The 20996-nt window shown below is 42.0% G+C and overlaps 1 protein-coding gene across 1 annotated transcript in view; it reads right to left on the bottom strand.

Annotated features, from left to right (window-relative positions):
- KIZ (kizuna centrosomal protein) overlaps positions 1 to 20996 on the bottom strand; it is a 737711-nt gene that overhangs the window by 214904 nt on the left and 501811 nt on the right. Inside the window, exon 14 of the mRNA XM_069236553.1 lies at positions 20554 to 20717. Coding sequence (XP_069092654.1) covers positions 20554 to 20717 — 164 coding nt within the window. The remainder of the gene's footprint in view (positions 1 to 20553; positions 20718 to 20996) is intronic.

Raw genomic sequence — 20996 nt, 5'->3', positions numbered from 1 at the left:
CCATGTGGCCCTCCTCTCCCCAGGGCCAATATCGGGCCCGGGAGCCCCATCTTTTGGGGCCTGGCCTAATTATTATTTTTTTGGGGGGGAGAGAGGTGCCACGTGGCACCTCTCCCCAGGGCTGTCTTTGGCCCCTGGGAACCCATCCCCCGGGGCCAAGCCTAATTATTAATGTTTTTTGGGAAGGTGGGGCCGCTTGGGCCCCCCTTCCCCAGGGCCGATCTCAGCCCCAGGGACTCCATTCCCAAGGGGCCGACATAACTATTAATTTTTTTAGGGGGAGTGGGCCTGCATGGTTCCCTTCTTCAGGGTCGATCTTGGCCCTGGGGACCCATCCAACGGGGCCCAGCATAATCACTGAATTGTTTTTTGGGGGGAGAAGGGGCACGTCCCCATTCCCCAGGGCCCAGCCATGTGACCAGGGTGCTCCTGGGGTCCGCCGGGGGAGCCTGAAGGCCCCCGCGGTCCAGGCCGGCTCCCCACCTCCTGTGGGAGCCAGCATTGGTGGCTAAAGCAGATCCCTCTCTTTGAGATCAAAGTTTTTTCTGTTTCCCTGCCTCTTTGCAGGCAGGGAAACAGAGGAAACCTCTGCTCGCAGTGAGAGAGAGCTGTTTGACAGCTCTCCCTCACTGTGAGCAGAGTGTTTGCTGGTAGAAGTGCTGGCAGCCAATCAGATATCTGCATGGGGACAGTCGGATCCGTGGAGGATCAGAGTCCCTATATATTTATATATTTTAAACTCCAATGTCTCCAAAACTACTGAACATATTTTACACCAAATCACAAAAAGCGTACTTTCTGGACCAACAGCTAGCTTTCTGATAAGTTTGATGCAATTCCGTTCAGCGGTTCGGGCTGTAGTTGTGTTCGAAATTTTAAAAAATCCCATTGACATAGAATAGGGAAAAAGTGTTTTTGGACCTCCTCTTTTTTATTGGCCCCCGCTTGACAGATCACCCCGAAATATTCCAGAAAGCAGCAGAACTGACCAAAGTGTAAGTTTTGAAAATTTCATGAAGATTCGTCAAGTGGCAAAACAAAAAACAATCCGTCATATATATACACATGCCATCGAACATATATATATATATATATGATCAATATAGATATATAAATCAGATAGAATGAGAAATGGAACTACAGTCCAATCAATTAAATCTTTGATGTGCAAAAAAACAGCCTGTTCCAAGTATTCTCAGCACTTTTGGATATACTCATGTGAGGTTGAATGGCTTTATAAGGTATCCACACAATCCAAACAGCTGGATGTGTGATTATATTGAGCACCAAACTTTCCAAATTACTCCGAAGGAAGCATTTTACACCCTTGGTAGGATTATAGTTCCCATCAACCACATATGTGTCAGTGGGCAAGGAGGTGTTTGCAATGGTATTTTTCCAACTGAAGTAGAGAATCAAAAGCCACATTTTTCAAAGTAAACTTTCACTTGTGGTCCAAAAATTATAAAGTAGCACACAACGCACACACCTAAATTGATTAAACACTGTGTCAGATGTATGAAGCACTATATAAGCGCAACTGCAGTACAATGCAATATATCTACAAAGCACAGGGACCAGAAGGTCAGTTGCCTTTTCACTGTGTTGCAAATCTCTATGTTGATGAATTGAAAAACCCTTTTCATTATAATACTAAGACCACACACTTAAAACATAATAACATCTTGTGGAAAAGGTACATCAACATCTTTTTAATCTAAATCAGACAGATCTGAAAAACTTTAAGAGTTCTTACCTTGGCTAAATTATTTTGACCCACGTAAGTGGTTCACTTTACATCATAGCTAGGGAAAAATGGTTTTTGAAACTGTAGGTCTGAAGTAGACCTATTCTGAAAACGAATGAATAAAACAGTATTATATTATGTTAAAAGCCTCCACCTGAACTATCTGAGCAAAAACTAAATTTGTTCAGATTGCGCATAGTTATGCTTCAGTACAGATTTCTAAACATCAATAATGATGGAAATCTCTGGAAAGCTGTTGCGTTAAGTGACCATCTCAAAAATGAGTTTGCAGAGTAAGGGAGAATGTAGCAGCCTGCAGAGGTTATATGAATCACCCCAAAAAACATAATCCCACATGAATCATGTTTACTTCTACTCATATTTACATGTGCAATTAATTCAACATTCTGGGTTCGATTTGCAAAGGGACTTATGACACGTGCAGTTATGAGTGCGGAGTCTCTGCATTCAGGGAGGAATCTCCACACTGAGCAGTGCAGATTCCATCCAGAATGCGGAGAGTCTTCCACAAATGTGGAGACTCCGCACTCGTAACTTCTTGAGTCAAGTCCCTTTGTGAATCAGGCCCTTTGGTCATTAAAAACAGTCATATGTTGAATTCAAAAAACGCACCACCATTATCAAAATCAATGTCTGCATTTAGGAAAAAGCATTTACAACAAACAATGCTAAAAGGCTTGGGATTTGGCAGTGTATGAAGCCAAATACAGACCTGATGTATACATTGCATTTCAAGACATCATTTTCATGTCAACCTGTCCTTCAGAACATCACAGTGGATACTGCTTTAAAACCCACCATAGAGGAGGAAAACACTAACTGGAAGAAATACAATTTCCTTGTCCTGAGATTTAGTAATTGTTTTTCCCGGCGGGAACAGTGCTAGAGTATTGGTTTCAGCTTCTTTAAGGGAGCCGAGGCCAATATCGTAGCACAACAGTACCGTTGGAATGCGCACGGTCGTGGGCAGTGCAGCAGCCTCCCTGTGGCCCCCAGCACTTCCTTTCCGCCAGCCTTTTCATGGTGGTTAGACTGCCATGAAAAGGCTGACGAAAAGGGGACTCGTGATCTGAACTCAGCGCCACTGTGACTGACCACGAGTCTGACCCCCGTCAGCCCGTCGGGAACCATGTTCCTGGTGGAGACGGCAGGCCACTGGCGGTCAGACTGCCAGAGTCATAATGTGGCAGTCGGGCCGCCTGGAGTGCGTCTCAAGACGCTAGCCTCGTAACGAGGCCGCAAGACTCAGTATTATTTAATGTCTGATACAGGGACATATAGGGTCCATTTTGTCAATTGTTCACATGTAGGATATTTTTCCTACAGTTTTTTATAACACAAGAAGAGAGTTTTGGGAGTGTGTGGGGGATGTCAAGGATAGGTCTCTTGTGGCCTATTTAGGATGAGTGTACGGCAGTTAGGAGATCACCTTCATGAGCATGGGAAGTGAAAGTGGCAGTTAGGTGTATGAGGGAGTTCCCTTTACGGACTAGGTGGTCTCACAAAGAATATAGGGTCATGCTTCATCATATGACCACCTAGCCCCACCCAGGTAAAATAATACTACCTGGGCGGACTCAACCTCGTTGTTAAATGAACTCTCATACATACCTAAATACTTGAAAAAATTATTAGTGACTTCCTTAGTCATGAGTAAATTGGATTACTGTAATGGTTTGTCTCTAATGGCCCATCAGTACATACAAAATAAGCTTCAAATATTGCAGAATGTTGCAGCTCGAATGCTGTTAAATATACCCAAAGGTGTGTCAGTTTCCACCCGCATTAGGAAACTGAATTGGCTCCCAACAAAACACTCAGACTAACTTTCAAAGCCCTCTGCTTTGCTTATAAAGCGCTTAATATTTTGGCTCAGCTTTTTTCAAACACAACTTCCAATGGTACATTCCAGCGAGGACTCTTTGGTCAACATAGGAAAAATTGCAGTAGTTCCCTAGTTCAGGAGTATGTCTTGGGGTGGCAAAAGTTTCTTCAGGGGAGCTGCGCTTGCCTGGAAGGCCTTGCCACTGGTCATCAAATCTGCCCCTAATCTTCTTGCTTTTAGGAAAGGCTGTGAAGAAATGGCTATTTAATAGAACCTAGGATTACACGTTTTTTAATTTAGGATTTCAGTTTCCTTCAGAAAATGAACACCTATGCTACCCAGCTGGTGCCAAGACACCTGCAGGTATTTGCTGTGCTCTATAAATTGATTTAACATAACATAACAAAATACCACAACGTTTTCAGAACACACAATTCTCCACCTTCCCAAAATAACATTCCATAACCTTAATATTATTACAGTAGAAAGAGAAGCAACTTGAGATAACGACTTTACCACAATCTCTTTTTGATATTCGAGCTCCTGAATACATCAATCTGATATTATTTATATTACAGGAAGTAACCATCCAAAGTAGAAAACGGCACATCCCCAATGTCTCCTATCCATTTGGCAACTGTTTCATGATCACTGAATAGATATTAAAAAAACTCAACTTGAGTAATTTTGGTCACACTTTCATTCCAAAAACACTTTAACCATAACATCAATTCATTACATACTAGCCAAATATGTTCTCAAATACGACAATTTCTGCTCTGGATCCATACATGTATACATGGTCCCACATCCTAGTCAGATAGCTACCAAAACATCACCTATGTCACAGTATATGAGGGCGAATGCTATCAGGATTAATGTTATTTTCGACCCAACTCCTTCATGACGGCTGCCACTATGACACATTTCCACTTCCAATATAAGGGGCTTAACTAGGGGTAGCTAGCCCCACTTAGCCACAGATCGCATTGGGATGAATCGTTTCCCTGACAGAACAGAGACTTAAGCACTTGCTACAAATATCCCAAGTACACCTATTGAGAGGGGGGGGGGGTCCTTACCCACCCAACCTCTCTACTTTATATTCTATGTATTGCTGCAACCCAATATGCCCATGGGGCCCTAACATGCTGTAGCATGTCTGCCTTCACTTGTTCTTTTTGATGTGACTCGGTCACCAACCTCTATCAATTACTGCACCGATTATCCCAGAGGACAGGATAATACACAATACGAATGGACAATGGGTCTCGCTATGTACAACTACCAGGTACACCCTCACTTCCCTTTTCTCCTATCATTTGCCCTCACATGTGGAACTCACTTAGAATCTGTACTCATTAGTACTGCCCTCATTTGATTTCAAACTGTGAAATACAATAAATAGAGACTGAAGTTAGAGTTACAGTTCTACTAATCCCACCTATCCTTTAATAGCTCTCCCCGTCTCTCTTTCCCACCCAACCTTCCTGACTTAATAAAGAAACACACTACAATGTCTTTATGTAGAAGCAGAAAACAATGTCTATATCTTTCTGACCAACCCTATGCGTGACATTTCTCCTTTATTGCTCATCACAATACATGATCTAATGTTATCTTCACACACTTGTTCACTAATACCACAAAATGTTTTGGGGATTTTTGAATTACGAGTGCTGAGCTGCAAAAAGCATTCACCGATTTTCTCTTTGCACTAATGTAAGTAAACTTTATAAACCAAAAACATTTTATTTAGAATATTTATATGCATTCAAAATAATAATCCCAATGTATACAATTGCAACTCTCAAAAGGTTCTAGGCCTGCATGTCACCAAATGCAAAAAAAAAAGTGAGTACTGCGTGATCATGAATATTGTAAACTCAGCTACCACATTATAAGTATGCCACACTTCAACAATCATCTTCGGGAACTTTGTTTTGCATAAAGGTTTTAACAACAAACATGTTGTTAACAGGCTGATGAATGCATAATGGCGCAAGACAGGATATCAGCAATGTCAGAAACTGTTGTGGTATTAGAAGGTGGGAGTGCTATCCCAAACAGGCTACTCCATTTTGCATGGGCAACACATTGAGAAGGTGGGGCTCCCAACATCTACATTCTGAGATGGCTATTATTTTAATGGTATTGACAGGCTATTAAAAGAAGCGACCAATGCAACAACTTAGTTTGCAGGCTCAATTCTCATTAAGCAAATCAATTACATGAATTTATGGCTTTTATAGCTACTTCTGTAATTATAATTATAATCCTGTTTTGGATGGCACATGTTACGGCAGCAGTATGCAAGCAAGCACCATAGATAACAAGGTGTTTGGACAAAATACAGCGTTTAAAATATGGAAAAACAACTAACGGTAAAAAATACTGATTCAAAACCATATCGTGTTATAGACTATTGTTACCAATAATATGTCTTTTAGTAAATATTATAGCTTTCAAGAATATCGCAGGTTTTAATAACGTTTCCAGTTACATTGTTATAAAAATATAATTTTTTAGTTATTTTAATGTGTTTTAGTTAATGTATTAATTATAGGTGTTAGTACTGTTGGTACACTGTTATTAAGTTTATAAAATATAGTTTGTAATTTTAAGTGATTTAGTATTTTTCAAACGTTATTGGCAATATATAGTGCTGTAGTAGGTTGTTGGATTTGTAGGGGGATAAGGTGGGATGGTACTTAAATTATAAATATTTTTAATTTAATGTTAACTTTATTGTTAATTCACTTGTAATTGTTTATTAGTTATGTAACTTCTTAAGTCATATTTTGAAGTTAAATTGAAATTTAAGTTTTTATTGTAGTTTTATTATTAGTAATAGTAGGTTAAATATTAGCAGTGTGCTGTTAGGCGTGCAGAAGTATAAGGAGGGAAGTGAAGGTGTAAATGATTTAAAATTATTGTAAATTAGTTTTTGATTGTTGATTCATTATTTATTTGATTGCTAATAACGTAAATAGTTTAACAGAGTTTTATTTAAGTAATATTTTAGTTGTGGCCTGCTGGGTTTCTAGGGAACAGTTTGGGAAGTTAAATAAAATTAAATACATTTTAATTTAATGCTATTTTTGAAAACACTATTATTTGATAATCAATTATGCAACATTATTTAATGAATTAATTATTGTGTAATTACTGTACTGTTATTTCTTTTATTATTTCTTTTAGTTCTTATATGCTTATTACATGTGTATTTTCAATGCTATGCTATTTTTGTAGATGACTAGGATAAGAAAAGAATCCTATAATATTTTTATATTACTGATATTTATATGCAATTCATTAATTGTAATTACGAATAATGTTTTTATATTATTTGTTTTATTTTTTCAATTATTTAAAGAAGTGTTTTTTGAAATGTTTGTGCAATGATATTTGTTACTTAAATTGTATTATTTTTGTATTTTGTATATATTGACTGAAACGAAATAAATTGGGATTTCACATCATTTTATTATTTTTTGGTAGTTAGGGAAGTTGATATTATTATATGTAATTTTATTCTTTCCTTTCTTTTTAAAATGTATAAATTTTTTGTTTATATATATTTTTCAGTATAGTGTAATTTAATAATGTTTTATATAAAGTGTTCAAACACTTTTACTAAATTAACAGGATTTGTAATCATATTTGTAATCCTTCTGAAGTCCACCACTTTCCCTACTGTTGCTTAGACTGCAGTGTGAATAGTATAAGTATCCCTTCTGAAGTCCAATACTTTCCCTTCTCTTGCTCTGGCTGGAGTGGGAACAGTTAATGTAAACCCTCCAAATTCCAACGCTTTCTTTACTGTTATTTAAACTGGAGTGGCAATAGCATATCTAATCTTTCCAAGGTCCAACACTTTTCCTAGTACTAGTGAAATAGAATTTATAGTATTTTTTTTTTTTTCTATTTAATATTGTTTGTTTTTATTTCTTAATGTTTATATTGTTTTTAGTGAATGTGTTTTTTGGGGGATTTATTATTTAATATTTTACTATCTTATATATTGGTGAAATGAATTAAAATATTTTGCTACTGAATTTGTTCCACTTCATTGGAGGCAGGAAAAACAGTGTTCACTCAGGGTTGTCTCCAGGATGCATAAAGTTTTTATTAACCTTGTTGGCTCACAATGTGTTTTGGTCGCAGATCAAGTGAAGTGAAGGTCAACAACTGAATACCTACTGCATGGGCACCATCTTGTAACATATTACGTATTACACCTCTCAAACGTGACCACCACAGAGATGCTTAAACATAATAATATGTCACTAGAATGTTCACTTTAAATCACATATTTCATTAAAAAAACTCACACAATTAAAGGCACTAACATCTGCTTCTTGAGTAGTCCATAGCAGATCGTTATGTATAATACAATCAATTGGGAGATGGTTCTATTTTGTACTGATTACCATATTTGGCTCCAGAAAAGCCCACAAAAGGTGACCACCTAAACGATGGTCCTTGTTCCGATCAATGTAAAAACTGAGGGGTCGTTTAGGATCCAGATAATGGAGCCACTCCTCTTTCTTGGATGGATTAGGTGGGGCATAGAAAGACAGCAAAACAATGGATTTCCCTAAGTGGCACCGTGTGACTATCTTTGGCAAGCGAGATGCTTTTGTACAGAGGTTCACTTTGTCCAGAAAGAAAGATGTGTAAGGTTGCTAGACGAATAAGTCCTTGAGTTCACTGAGTCATAGAGCAGAGGTGACAGCGATGAGGGACACTGTGTTTATGGTCAAAAGGCGTATAGGACAGCTGTGCATCTGTTCAGAAGGAGTGCACATCAAGTAGGAAGAACCAAGTTGCGGTTGCACTGCAGCATCACAAAAGGTGTCGGTGGGAACATGTGGATAAGCTCTTTCAAGAAATGTACCACAACTGGTGATTTAAAACGAGATGACTAATGGGAAATCAGCAGGAAAGCCAAATCAGCCAAAAGATAAACCTTAACTGTCACCACAGCAAGGCTTCGCTGGGCTAGAGAGAGACAAAACAATAGAATATCAGACCCCTTTGCCAGTAAAGACTGAATGTCATGGGAGGAACACCAGACAACAAACTCTTTCAACATCCTGCACATATAGTTTTGGTGGAAGGACGCCTGGCTACCAGGAAGACACTAACTACTTAGGGAGGAAGATCAACTGTTGCCATTCAATATCCATGCACAGAGGTGTAGGCTGTTCAGACTTGGGTGGATGAACCAGCCCTGCAGCTGTGACAAATGGTCCTCCGGAAGGGCAACTAAATTGGAGAACATCTGCTCTTGCCCAAATGTTCCCAGTACCACACACTCCTTGTTCAGTCTATAGCCGCTAGGAAGACCAGGGGCTGGTCTTTTTGGATCTTTTTTCAATACTCTGGGCAGAAGAGGTAGGGGTGGAGAGGCGTATAGGGTTCCCAAGTCCCAGCCCAGTCGGAAGGCATCTCTAAAGCCAAACTGCCTTGGGCACTCAAATGCACAAAAGCCTGAAAACTGCTCATTCTCTGGGGTGGCAAATTGATCGAGCAAGTGTAACTGACATTTGTGATCCACTACACAACGTCAGCTGATGTCATCCGCCTGGATGCTTAAAGAACTTGCTAGAAGGTTGACTCTCAGAAAGATGCCATGAGCATTCACCCACATCCAGAGACACAAAGGTCCTCATTCTGGCGGCGGCCATTCTGGCTTTCCCGCTGGGCCGGCGGGCGCCCGCCAAAGGAGCGCCCGCCGGCCCAGCGGGAAAGGCCCTGCAACAATGAAGCCGGCTCCGAATGGAGCCGGCGGAGTTGCAGGGGTGCGACGGGTGCAGTTGCAACCGTCGCGATTTTCACTGTCTGCAATGCAGACAGTGAAAATCTCTATGGGGCCCTGTTAGGGGGCCCCACGACACCCGTTCCCGCCATCCTGTTCCTGGCGGTAAAAACCGCCAGAAACAGGGTGGCGGGAAGGGGGTCGGAATGGAGATTCAGCCCATGCAGGGGAAATCCGGCGGGAAACCTCCGGATTCCCTTTTCTGACCGCGGCTTTACCGCCGCGGTCAGAATAGGCTGGGAAGCACCGCCAGCCTGTTGGCGGTGCTTCCGTGGTCCCCGGGTCGGAATGACCCCCAGAGTGTCCTGGCACAGGACCCACAATGCCTGGTTTGTTGCAGTATCACATGACAGCCATGTTCTCTGTAAGGACCTGTACCTGTTCCCCCTGATGTTCAGAAGGAACCACCTCAGTGGCAAGTGAATCACCCGCAACTCCCCAAAAATTGATATGGAGATAGGCCTCCAATGGAGATCAGGGTCTTCAGATCTCTATCTCTCCCAAATGACCTCCCCAAATCAGCAACAATGCATTATGACCGTACTGAGGGGTTTAGGGCGAGGGATCTGCAGGCAATCAAACTTTGGCCAAGCAGCCACCACTGTTGGTCTTTCAGAGCCTCCAACACCTGGACAGAATCAAAAAGGTTTCATTGGTGCTGAGCCCACTGAAACTTCGGATCCTACTGCAGAGCTCACATGCCCCATCTGGTGCGGTGCACAAGCAGGAGGCTGGAGGCTAAGAGGCCAAGAAGCCTCAGAGCTGCTCTCACTGAGACACAGGTCAAAGGCTGAAACATCAGGATCACAGTCCCGTTGAGGAGGAAGGAATACTTTAAAAGCACCATTTTCAGGATGGCTCTGATGAAGGGGAGCCATTGTGGAGAAGTAAGGTGTGGCTTTAGTACATTGATGGAAAAGCCCAACGATATCAAGAAGATGGCCATTTTCTGGATATGGTTTATGACTGTTCGATGCAAATCCACCATCAACAACCAAATGTCAAGGTATGGGAAGACAGGTATTTCCAACCTCCGCAGATGGGCAGTGATGACCACGATCACCTATGTGGACACATGACGTGCACTGGTAAGGTCAAAGAGAAGCAGAGAAGTAAAAGTGCTCTTGTCCTTCCTGAAACTGCAGATAACGCCTGAAAGAATGCAGGATGGGGGGGTGGAAATATGTGCTCTGCAAGTCTACTGCCACCATCCACGCACCTGGATCCAGGGCAGACAGAACTTGGGCCAGAGTGAGCATTTTGCGCTTGTTCTTCTGAAGGAGGAAGCTCAGAGGGTGATGATCGAGGACGGGGCGAAGGCCTCTGCCCTTTTTTGGCACCAGAAAGTTATGGGAATATCAGCCAGTCCTCAGCTCAGACGCTGGCGCCCACTTTATGCCTCCCTTGGCCAAGAGAGCCTGACCTTCTCCTCTGAGTAAGTGGCCCTCCAGGAGGTGCTGTGGTGTGGATGGAATATCTGAGGGATGTGACAGAAAGGGTAGGGTGTAACTATGTTCAACAATCTGGAGCACCCACTGATTGGATGTGATGCTCTTCCACCCAGGGAGGTGAAAGGTAATATGACCTCCCACTGGGCGATCGTATGCTGTAGAGTATGACAAATTGGTTTTGAGACAGCTGTTGGGGAGAGCTAGGTGTTTGGGTAGAACGTTGCCTCTGGGAGGCTGGACACTGGGGGCCTGATCCCCTGCTTCTACCTTGAAAGGACTGAGGAGGTTATTATTGGGATACATTTTGGCATTGCCTCTATTGATATGTCCACCTGAAGCCTCGAAGAAGGTGAAATTGTTGGGGGAACTGACAGACCTGGGTAGTTCTTGCACTGAATCCGCCTAGTCTCTGAAGAGACGGATCCCACTGAAGGGCATAGCCATCAGCGACTGCTGGACGTCACTGGAGAATCGGGTGAAATAAATCAAAGCGTGGGGCCTAAGCACCATGTTGGTGCCAAGTGCTCCATCCAGTATTGGCTGGGGCCAGGCCTGATCAAATAGAGTACTTCCCCACATCTTGTCCATCTTGAGTAAGACATAGACAGTTTGGCCTTACATCATCTGGGACTGTGGGCAAAATATCTTCCACCACGCCTCATAACGCATGAGTGCATTTCCCCAGGAGGCAACAGGCCCTGACGGACCTGGAGGCAAGGCTGGCCAAAGAGAACATCCTTTTGGCAAATGCCTCCTTGAGTTTCAACTATCTGTCTGGCGGCATGGTCGGAAATGTCTTGAGGTTCAAATGGCTGGCAGAGGCCTGTACCAGGCTTTCTTTTGACAGATGTTGGAGGAGAAATGCAGGTTATCCCAGGAGCAGGCCTGTGCCACCTTACGATCTGCCTGTTGTCTGAAGCGCAATATCCTGGTTTTGCCCAGGCACCCAACAGTGTGTTAGTGAGGGCCTCATTGAATGGCAATAGAGGATCTTAGTTTGTCCGGGATGAAGCACTTCTGTCAAAACATTAGCTTTTAACTCAGTATTGGAAGTGTGAGGTCCAAGATTTCTGCTGCCCTCCTTATATCTGTGGCAAAAGTAGACAGACTCTTCTGTGGCTATATTTGGGAGAGGTGAGTGGAAGCCAGTGTCAGGGAGGTATTCAGACCACTGGCATCCTACAAATCTCGAAATAAGTTCTAGTCATCATAAACATGACTAGAATCATAATTGTTGCCTCTGAATTCATGTTGGCATTGAGGGAGTGTTTCAGGGGCAGAATGGGACTAGAAGTGAGGTCGGCGCAACATTGGTGGGCACTGCTCAGGGTTCACCTCAGAGCCTGAAAGGACAATCAGCTTTCCTTCCAGCATTTGCACTCAAGGCAGCAGCACCCTAAAAAGCACTGTTGTGAAGCCAGCGGTGACGTCAGAGCAGGTATCATAGAGGTTGACCCGCTGGCTGTAAATCTACTAGAGGCCACCTTGGATCCTTAGGACCCTGTTTTGTACCAAAGGCTTGGCCCAAAGAATTATAGCGCTGATGCAGGGCCTGCAAAGTCTGGTCGGAGAGGCATGAGGATTGGAATCTGTTTCACAGCTGGAGTCTGAGATTGTGGTCTTGTGACGCAATACCCAGGGTGTCACGCAACTTAACCAAGACTGGGCCTTCTTCGACTTCCATTGATGTTCTGCTATGTACAACTTGGCTTTACATTCGTGGATGGCTTTTAGGTTCATCTTGGCACCTTGGCCATACCACCCAAATTGTTCTTGGAACCCAGTATGAGAAACAGACCTCATGTGGCTTGGTCACCTACATATGCTTGTTGGAGTCCTTACACAGTTTAAATCCTCTAGCCTTAGGAGGGGACATGGCCCTTGCACACTGGAAAATTCTGAGAGAGAAAAACTTTGTCAAGTCTGAAAGACTCAAGGGAGTGTGTTTTAGGTCAGAATGTGCAGAAATAAACTGATGTCGTGCAGAGGTGGCACACATATACTGGCCCCAACATCATTTCTGGGGCAGGATGGACCCAACAAGGTACTGTATGACGCCACCTACTGCCATCAAGTTTCTATGAAATCGTCCTGATCCAGTCTGGGTCCTGGGGAAATTCTCAAGTTGAGGAACCTGCAGTTAGAAGTTTCTATCAAAAGTTTTTTTTTCTAAATTATCTTACCTGAATCTAATACTTTACACGACAGGAAGTGGCTAGGGAATTGCTCTGACGAACTTTAGAAGCTCAAAAATGGGGATAAACAAAAATGGCATTCTGGAAAATATTGAGGGATAAGAGACTGTATGACTCCAGAGAATGACCCAAGAAAACTGAAAAGGCCAAGCAGCACAAAACAAAAATCTTAACTTTAGAAAACGTTTCACTGCCATACAAACGGCCTCCTTACAGATTTGGTGGTCCCACTGCGGGATGACCAAACTCATGGGAAGGATGCCACTGTCATGGCGGTGGCGCCCTTCCACCCTATTACATTGCAATAGAGCCCCCCAGTCAGACCGGCAGGAACAGTGCTAAAAGATAGCACTTGGCTCCCTTAAAGGAGCCGAGTGCTATCATGCAGCACAGAAGGGGCCAACCAGCATCCTCAAAATGTGCACTGTATGCAGAGCAGACAGTGCACATTCCGATGGTGCTGGGCAGGGGGGCGGGGCTGCCATGGCCATGGGCAGTACAGGCTCCCCGTGGCCCCAGCACACCCTCACTGACAGCCTTCCCATGTTGGTGAAACCGCCATGGAAAGGTTGGTGGTGAGGGGAGTTGTAATCAGCCAGGTGTCGCTGAGTTCAGTGCCGCCCTGGCTGAGTACAACTCTGACTGTTGTCGTGCCATCGGGAACCATATTCCTGGCAGGGAGAGGGTCCCCTGGCGGGTCCGCCTGCCAGGGTTGTAACTGGGCGGTCGGACCACCCGGAGCGCGGCAGTACAACCGTCCTCAGACCGCAACACTCGTAATGAGACTGAAAGTGTTGCTTTCCTGCTTTTTATTTTGCAATAAAGGGATGGGGAAACCTTTTTTTATATTCTATGTAGATTGCTAGCTTTGGCTATTTCACACTGTAAACTTGTTTTGAGGAGCTGTAGATAACAGGGTATGTTTTAAAAGAAGATTGTGGGTGCTTTCAAAGTATGCAAATAGAAACACTGCCCTAAGTAGTAGGTACTGCAGAATCTTACAAAACATAAACATGTATTCTATTTTCTTTTGCAATGTATAGAACTTTTGATAAAAATAAGCAGTGTACAACCTATGTTCTTGCAGAGATTTAGGGGAAACACATACATAACAGGCGTGCAGAATTTTGTATGAAACATGGTCAGGATCCAGCTACCATAAACGTCTGCTATTTAGATGTCATGGAAGGTAGCAGGACCACGCATTGGCCTGTGAGTGTTTTCTACCCCTATCCCGACAGCAGAAAACATTCCTTATTAGTGGAATATCTACTTCATTAAAAGAAATGGCTGAAGAACATAATAAAATATGTGGTGTTTATACTTCTATTTGAAATTCCAAATAAAATAAACAGCCTCCTTCGACTGTGAGGTGCCGCTTAGGCCCAAAAAAGTATTCTGGTGCATTCTAGACATCTGATTAAAAATATTCATGATTTCTGATGAACTATGTTGTTTTCAGGGCCGGACTGAGAACCCAGAGAAGCCCTGGTAAATTTTGTCAGGCCAGCCTCTCTACTCTACATATCGAAGGAGCACAGCAAGTGCTACCACCAAGCTAGTTTGATATTTTAGCTGAACCTAGTTAAATTGTTTCATTTGTTGTTGGATTGTTGCTCTCAAACTAGTCTTTTCGGTGTTGGCATAGGTCCTTTCCAGTAAGTAACATGGGAAATATAAGAAAAACATTACATCCTAAGCACTCCCTCATATTGTGTAATGCATCAGCAGCTGTAAACCTATCGGAATTACAGATTACGTTTCCTACAGATGTAGCAATAAAACACCATCCAATAATTTGTATTAAACAAGTTACCGGGAGCTGGTATCAGCCCTATAAATTCGCTTGCTGCATTCCCGATTGTGTTTGACATTGAGTAGCTGCTAAATATACGTTTGCAAACTAATTGTATCCATAATATGTCTCTGGTACGATGTACATCACCTTTACATGTCTTACACACTGCCACTCTATCGAAGAAGGTGGAAATAATTCACACATGCACTTGGCTCTGAAAAGACATCTTTATTTGTGGGGATATGAAAACAGCAGCAACCTTGGTGTAATTAAAGGCTCTTTCTTATCAAGATTCTCAATAACTTTCAATAGATCTGAAAAAAGCCCTTCATTAGTGTGTTTGTTTCATTTTGTTATTTTGCCATTTGATGGTGTAGATCACATTTAAAAAGAAAATATGTTGCCATGGTGAATCGTAAGAGATTGCTAGTGACAATCGCCATTAACTCAATCACTTACCATCCTAGGAGAACAATTTCTGAAGAAGATGAAGACATATCAGAAGAAAATAACATTTCTACATAAAAGCAACCATGTGTACTCTCCTTTTCTTTTGTAGCGCGGGCTTGTCCTGTGGTGTATCCTGCTTTTCTTCTTAGTCAACAAAAACAGAAAAATGAAAGACACTTCACAAGTTGCTTTTCTGCTCTCCTGAAAACCATTATCAAACTTACTGGTTTCTTATACACTAAACTCATAATGAACTTAAGCTCATCTTGATGAAAAACCCATGAGGTAAACATGGGGGCTTTTCCTTTCAGCACTACTAAGAATCTTCTCCTTCTGGTTGCAGAAAGTGGTTGCAAATTGCAACTCTTCTTTTTGCAGCTTGTATCGGTTTTCCCCCCAAACAGATGTGTCACTTACCAATCAGTCACTTAGCAAAATATTGAATCGGCATTGGTCACAGACTGACCTGTCTAATGAATATTAATTATTCAGGTCAAAATCTGCGACCCACTAGAACTGGCTACAATCACATGGATGGGGGGATGCAAGGATCAGCATTTTTTAAAGCTAGCTCAAAGGAAGTTTTAATGCTTGATAAACTTCAATAAGAAATGTCAGTACTCCCCATGAAACTGACACCCCAATTCACAAAGTTGAAAAGGTCCCAAGGGGACCCCTTCACTTTTTAAAATGAGTTACCACCCCAACTTGCGAACCGGTAACTAATCAATGATTTTTTACTATAATTCTGGCCAGAAACCATTGATATAGGTAGGGATCTCAATCATCATTTTCAAGGAAAGCACACAATCTGCCTCTTCCAAATCTATTTGCGAACTCATTTTAACAGTCGGTTAAGAGTTGATGAAATGGGTTTAATATGGTCAAAATAACTTTTTTGTGGTCACAAACACTCAGAATTTGCAAACTGGAATGTGGGCAACCACACAAATAGTTTAGTACATCTGGCCTTAGCTCTCTTTCCACAGTGCGGTGATTTATACACGTAAGAGTTCTGCACTTGTTGAAAGTCCAAAGTTGTTTCTTCAATAGGGAACATTAACGTTTTTGCTCATCCATTTGGACTTCGGTACAAGAGCATCAGCACACCAAAGCAATATCTATTTGTTATGGGGTCTGAAACATCTAGTTTAAAGGCAAAAGCAGTCCGTTGAATATTGCTAAGAAAAAAAAAATTCTCTCGTTGGGAAGGCCTGGTGCCAATTGTTTTCATTTATTTACAAAAGTATATTTGGTATTTTAGTAAAATAATTGTCCTCTCCCCAAGTCTGTTCAAATGGCTACTACCTCTGTTCTGAAAAGAACCTGATACAACTGGGGACAAATACATTTGCATCTGAGACTATGACAGAGCCAAGTTGCAGATATCTTCTCCAGATTATTAGGTCTTATTCTGGAACAAAATATTTCTTCATGAGTTTTGGAGAGGTGATTTTCATCTTTAATGGAGAGGAAAAACGTACGTTGGTGAATCATGCAGCCCTGGTACCACTGGAATCCTCTAGTGGCATTATTCTGACATTGCATTGTATTGGAAATCACCAGTGGCGGGTTCTTGGGAACTGTAATTGGTAGGTTCAATCTCACAGCTCCCATGGTCTGAGACTCATTAAATATTATTATGTCTTCAATGGCGAATCTCACTGTAGGTGTTAGCAGAGACCCTGTATAACGTCTCTTCCACAATTGCACATTGAAGCTCAGTGAATGACTCCACTACATGAGAGTCAGAGTTTGATATTTTGCTGAATCATTGTCCCTCCTGTGAAACAGCCTTCTCGTACAAGCACTCTCTTGGAAACAGTCTTCTCCGTTCTCCAACCTTTAGATGTAAGGATTAAAACTAACCACATCTATGGACATTTGGAGGTGTAGCGGGACTTAAAAACAAGGATATTTTTTTCCATAGACTCCAATCTTTGTAACACGTAATGCCACAATTATATGTCCTGCAACTTCCAGTGGCAGGATGTAGATGTTTTCTGTGAATAACCCCGTAATGGCTAATCTCTGCTTGACAATGCTTTTTTTGGCATTGATATGACAATTACTGAGTACGTGATCAGCAGGATTGTTGTTACAGGGCAGAGAAAACAAGGATGAAACAAAGTAACCTCTGTGGAACAGTGAGTGAAGTCCAAAAAATTAAAGTAATAAATAATTTCCCGTCAGGAAAAATGTCCATGGCACCGTCTCCTGTTTAGAGATCCTTTGCCAGAGTGGAAAATAAATCTCTCACAGTGTGGATTTCCTAAGCAGTCTTGAAGGAGCACTGCAGTATTCTCTCTCAAATTAATGTGATTCTGACTACCTGCCTAGTTTAACTCCTTTCTCTTTTTCATTTATCCTTTTAAGGATTGTTTAAGTAAGTGGAGGGGACAGTGTGCTTTTAGCTAAACACTAACGGAAAATAAAGTGTATTTCTTACTTGCAAAAGTGTTCTGGAATTCCATATAAATATGAAGATAGACAAATTTCATGACCCTCATTAAAGTTTAAATGATGAAGACACAGAGCTCAATTAAGTGGTATATATGTGTATACAATCTGGATGGATCAAAGCACAGCCAAACCCACAGCAGGCCTTTGTGAAAAGCCGGACTTAATTGCTCTGCATTAGCTACTCTCAAAGAAGCCTCATTTTTCTTTAAACACAACCTCTCTGTCTGATAAAGCCATTAAATTCCCGAAATCGCTAGCAGCGAAACTCAAAATCTCCAGGAACACATAATCATGTTTAAGCAGAGTGCAGTGTTGAAAAACATCATTGCGCCGCAGGCAGGAAGTCCTTACCTGGTTGTTAGGCAGAACATGGTGGAGCTTCCCGGAGATAGCACAGCGCCCCCTTTGTGGGGTGGTTGGGTCCTCATCACCCTTGTGGGCTGCCACTGGCAATGGGGCGGGGTAGTGCAGTGTTCTCTATGGGACCGATGGACAGGTGCGTTCTCCTTTGCTTACCACCAGTACAATGGGTGGGGAGGAGAGTCCCACATGGAGAACACAGATGCCTGGGAAGAAGATGGAGCTCTTTGTAGCCACAGATAGCCACCGTGTTTGGTGGGAAAAGGAGAAAAAGGGGGAGGGTTCATCTCGAAGAGTTGGAAACATCCAGATATGGAGGGAGTCGTTAAAAATCCCACTAGGAAGAAAAACATCAGTAAGGGTTCCTCTTTTAAATTTGACACAAAACAGAACTATAGCCCAATCCTGATTTTGATGAGGATGTAAAAGGAAGGTGCTTATTCTTATAATATTAGGCAGATCGTATGTATTCTCCCTTTGTAAAAGAGGGTAATGTCCATCTAACATTTTGTGAATTCTGGTAAGTAGTTTTATGATTGTTCTAGCTTGAAGATGCAGCTGGTGTATTTTTGCAGGTTGAGGGATATGTGTAGGTTGACATTTATTACATTTGATGTGGCTTAATTCTTGATTCTTTTGCTAAAAGTGAATTTGTATTTTGTTATAATACTGGAGTTCATAAGGTTGGTGCGCACGATGGTTTGAGCAAAAGTAAATCAATGTTCTTGTTCTAAGAAAGGCTGGAACCTTCCAAGGATCACATTTCTGCAACAGGGAATAATTCACCAGAAATTATGTGACATATGTATAGGTGCATGTGTCACCGGGGAGACTCCTTCGCAATGGCAAAGGAGTGCGTCGTACCACTGGCTGAGACAGCAGCTGAAAAATAATACAATATTCCACTATTGTTTTATTTTTCAGCTGCTGGCTCAGCCAGCATGTGCGGGGAGGGGCGGGGGCTGGTGGGGGGAGACGAAGTGGAGTGCACTAAGTGCGCCTGTCACTTTGGCTGGCTGTCTTACGCTGGCCAAACTGATATGCGCACTTAGGTTTCTCCAACCCAACTGTGTTGCACAGCTGGGTTGGAGAAACTGCACAGACCCCAGTACACAGTCTGAGCGGCAAACCAATCCTGATGCTGCTCTCATGTTAGGCATAGCATGAGAGTTGCGCAGGGTTGCATGGGGAGCATGTGCTGGTGCCCCAGGGACTACTGGGACACCAGGAGAGCAGAGGAGCAAGGCGACCGGCAGCGGCGATGACGGAACAGTAAGTTTAAAAAAAAAATATATATTATTATTTTATTACCCTGTCCGTCTCCCTGCCAGCCCATCCCTTTGAGATTTGCGGCACCCGCCGCTGATGTGCCAAAATCACTATTATGCACCCAATCACACACACAACAAGACAGATGCTCAGGGAACATTAAGAGACTGCAGTGTACAAATAATCATGTGATATGAAAAACGAATTGTACGAAGTGTCAGTCTACTGTTAAGGCAGGGAAAAAGCCAAATACATGTAAATAAATGAAACTCTGAAAAGCAGCAGAGACGCAAATACCCAAATTATCAATAAACAATTCCAAAATTAAATATTTTGCACTGTAGGATAGGTACATGTAATGCTGAATGTTACTATGGATGATGACAGGAAATTTCACATTTACCAACTCCGATCACTCAAACTCAGCCATTTGGAGTCAATACATAAATATGATTCATTGTAAACTGAAAAATGCTTTATCCATTTGACAAAAACAGGGTTTGAATTATTATTTCTAGACTACAGTCCACAATTCATTAACCCACTCATTTTAAAACGTGATAGAAAATGTTAAATTTCTGCCAAATACCAAAAAGGTACAAAAAGGGTTAAACATAATTTCATTAAAAAACTGAAAAAATAACATATTTAATATTTGTTGTAAGCCAATAGGAAAGTGTTCCTTCTGTGTAAAAAATACAAAAATAAAAAAAAATAAAAAAAAATTTGACACATGAGGCGGTTATCAGGTAGATGTCTAAAACACTGCCCACTTAATGACATCACACTCCATGACCACCTCAGCAACAAAAGCCATTCAATGTCAATGTGTCGCCCTCATACAGTACTGCAGGCAAACGGCTCAGCTCTGAAGCAACGCAGCAGTGTGTCATGCAGAAAACACAAGTAACCTTTCTAGGCACACCAGTGTCACACCTATACTCAAACTGCACAGCAGAGGCAAAGAAGTGCTCTGCAATACAGAGAGAGAATTTAAAAGAAGGAAACACGTGGAAACACAAAGTAAACAAATACATTAATACTCAGCCTGGAATCCTAGTGGCAAAGATTGATACCACACCCGACACAACAAACTCAGAGCAAAAAGCAGTGGCCCATAGAATTAAACAGAAAACACAGCGCTACCCACAATGCAAGGTACAGACTGCCAATGCATTCACTGATGCCACAACACTGTGCCAACAAATTCTAACGCTTATCACTCCACAAAATATAAAACAAACCTCGGTAGCTCTTTGTGACATCACTGAAAAACACAGGTTCACTCGTCTGCCAGGTAACCAAAAGCATTCCCTTCAAGGAAATAAAAAAATAAAATAATAAAAATGGCCCCTAGCACATTCCTCACTGTACACATTAGCTTAGCAACAAATCAAAGGAGGATGGCTCAACAATCACCTCAACACACAACAAACCTCAAATACTTGGGGGACACCTAACAAAGCGCTACAGTTTTGACTGGTCTGAGAAAGCCAAGAACCATAAAAGTTTACACAGTCACATGAAATCCTCCCGTTTAAATCCTCTCCATGAATGAAATACAAGCGTGCATTGAGCACAAGATGGCCTACA

Source organism: Pleurodeles waltl, chromosome 5, assembly GCF_031143425.1.
Source record: "Pleurodeles waltl isolate 20211129_DDA chromosome 5, aPleWal1.hap1.20221129, whole genome shotgun sequence".
In the NCBI taxonomy this organism is placed as follows: domain Eukaryota; kingdom Metazoa; phylum Chordata; class Amphibia; order Caudata; family Salamandridae; genus Pleurodeles; species Pleurodeles waltl.
Note: the sequence above shows the minus strand (reverse complement) of the source record. Positions and strands in the feature narration are given on the sequence as shown.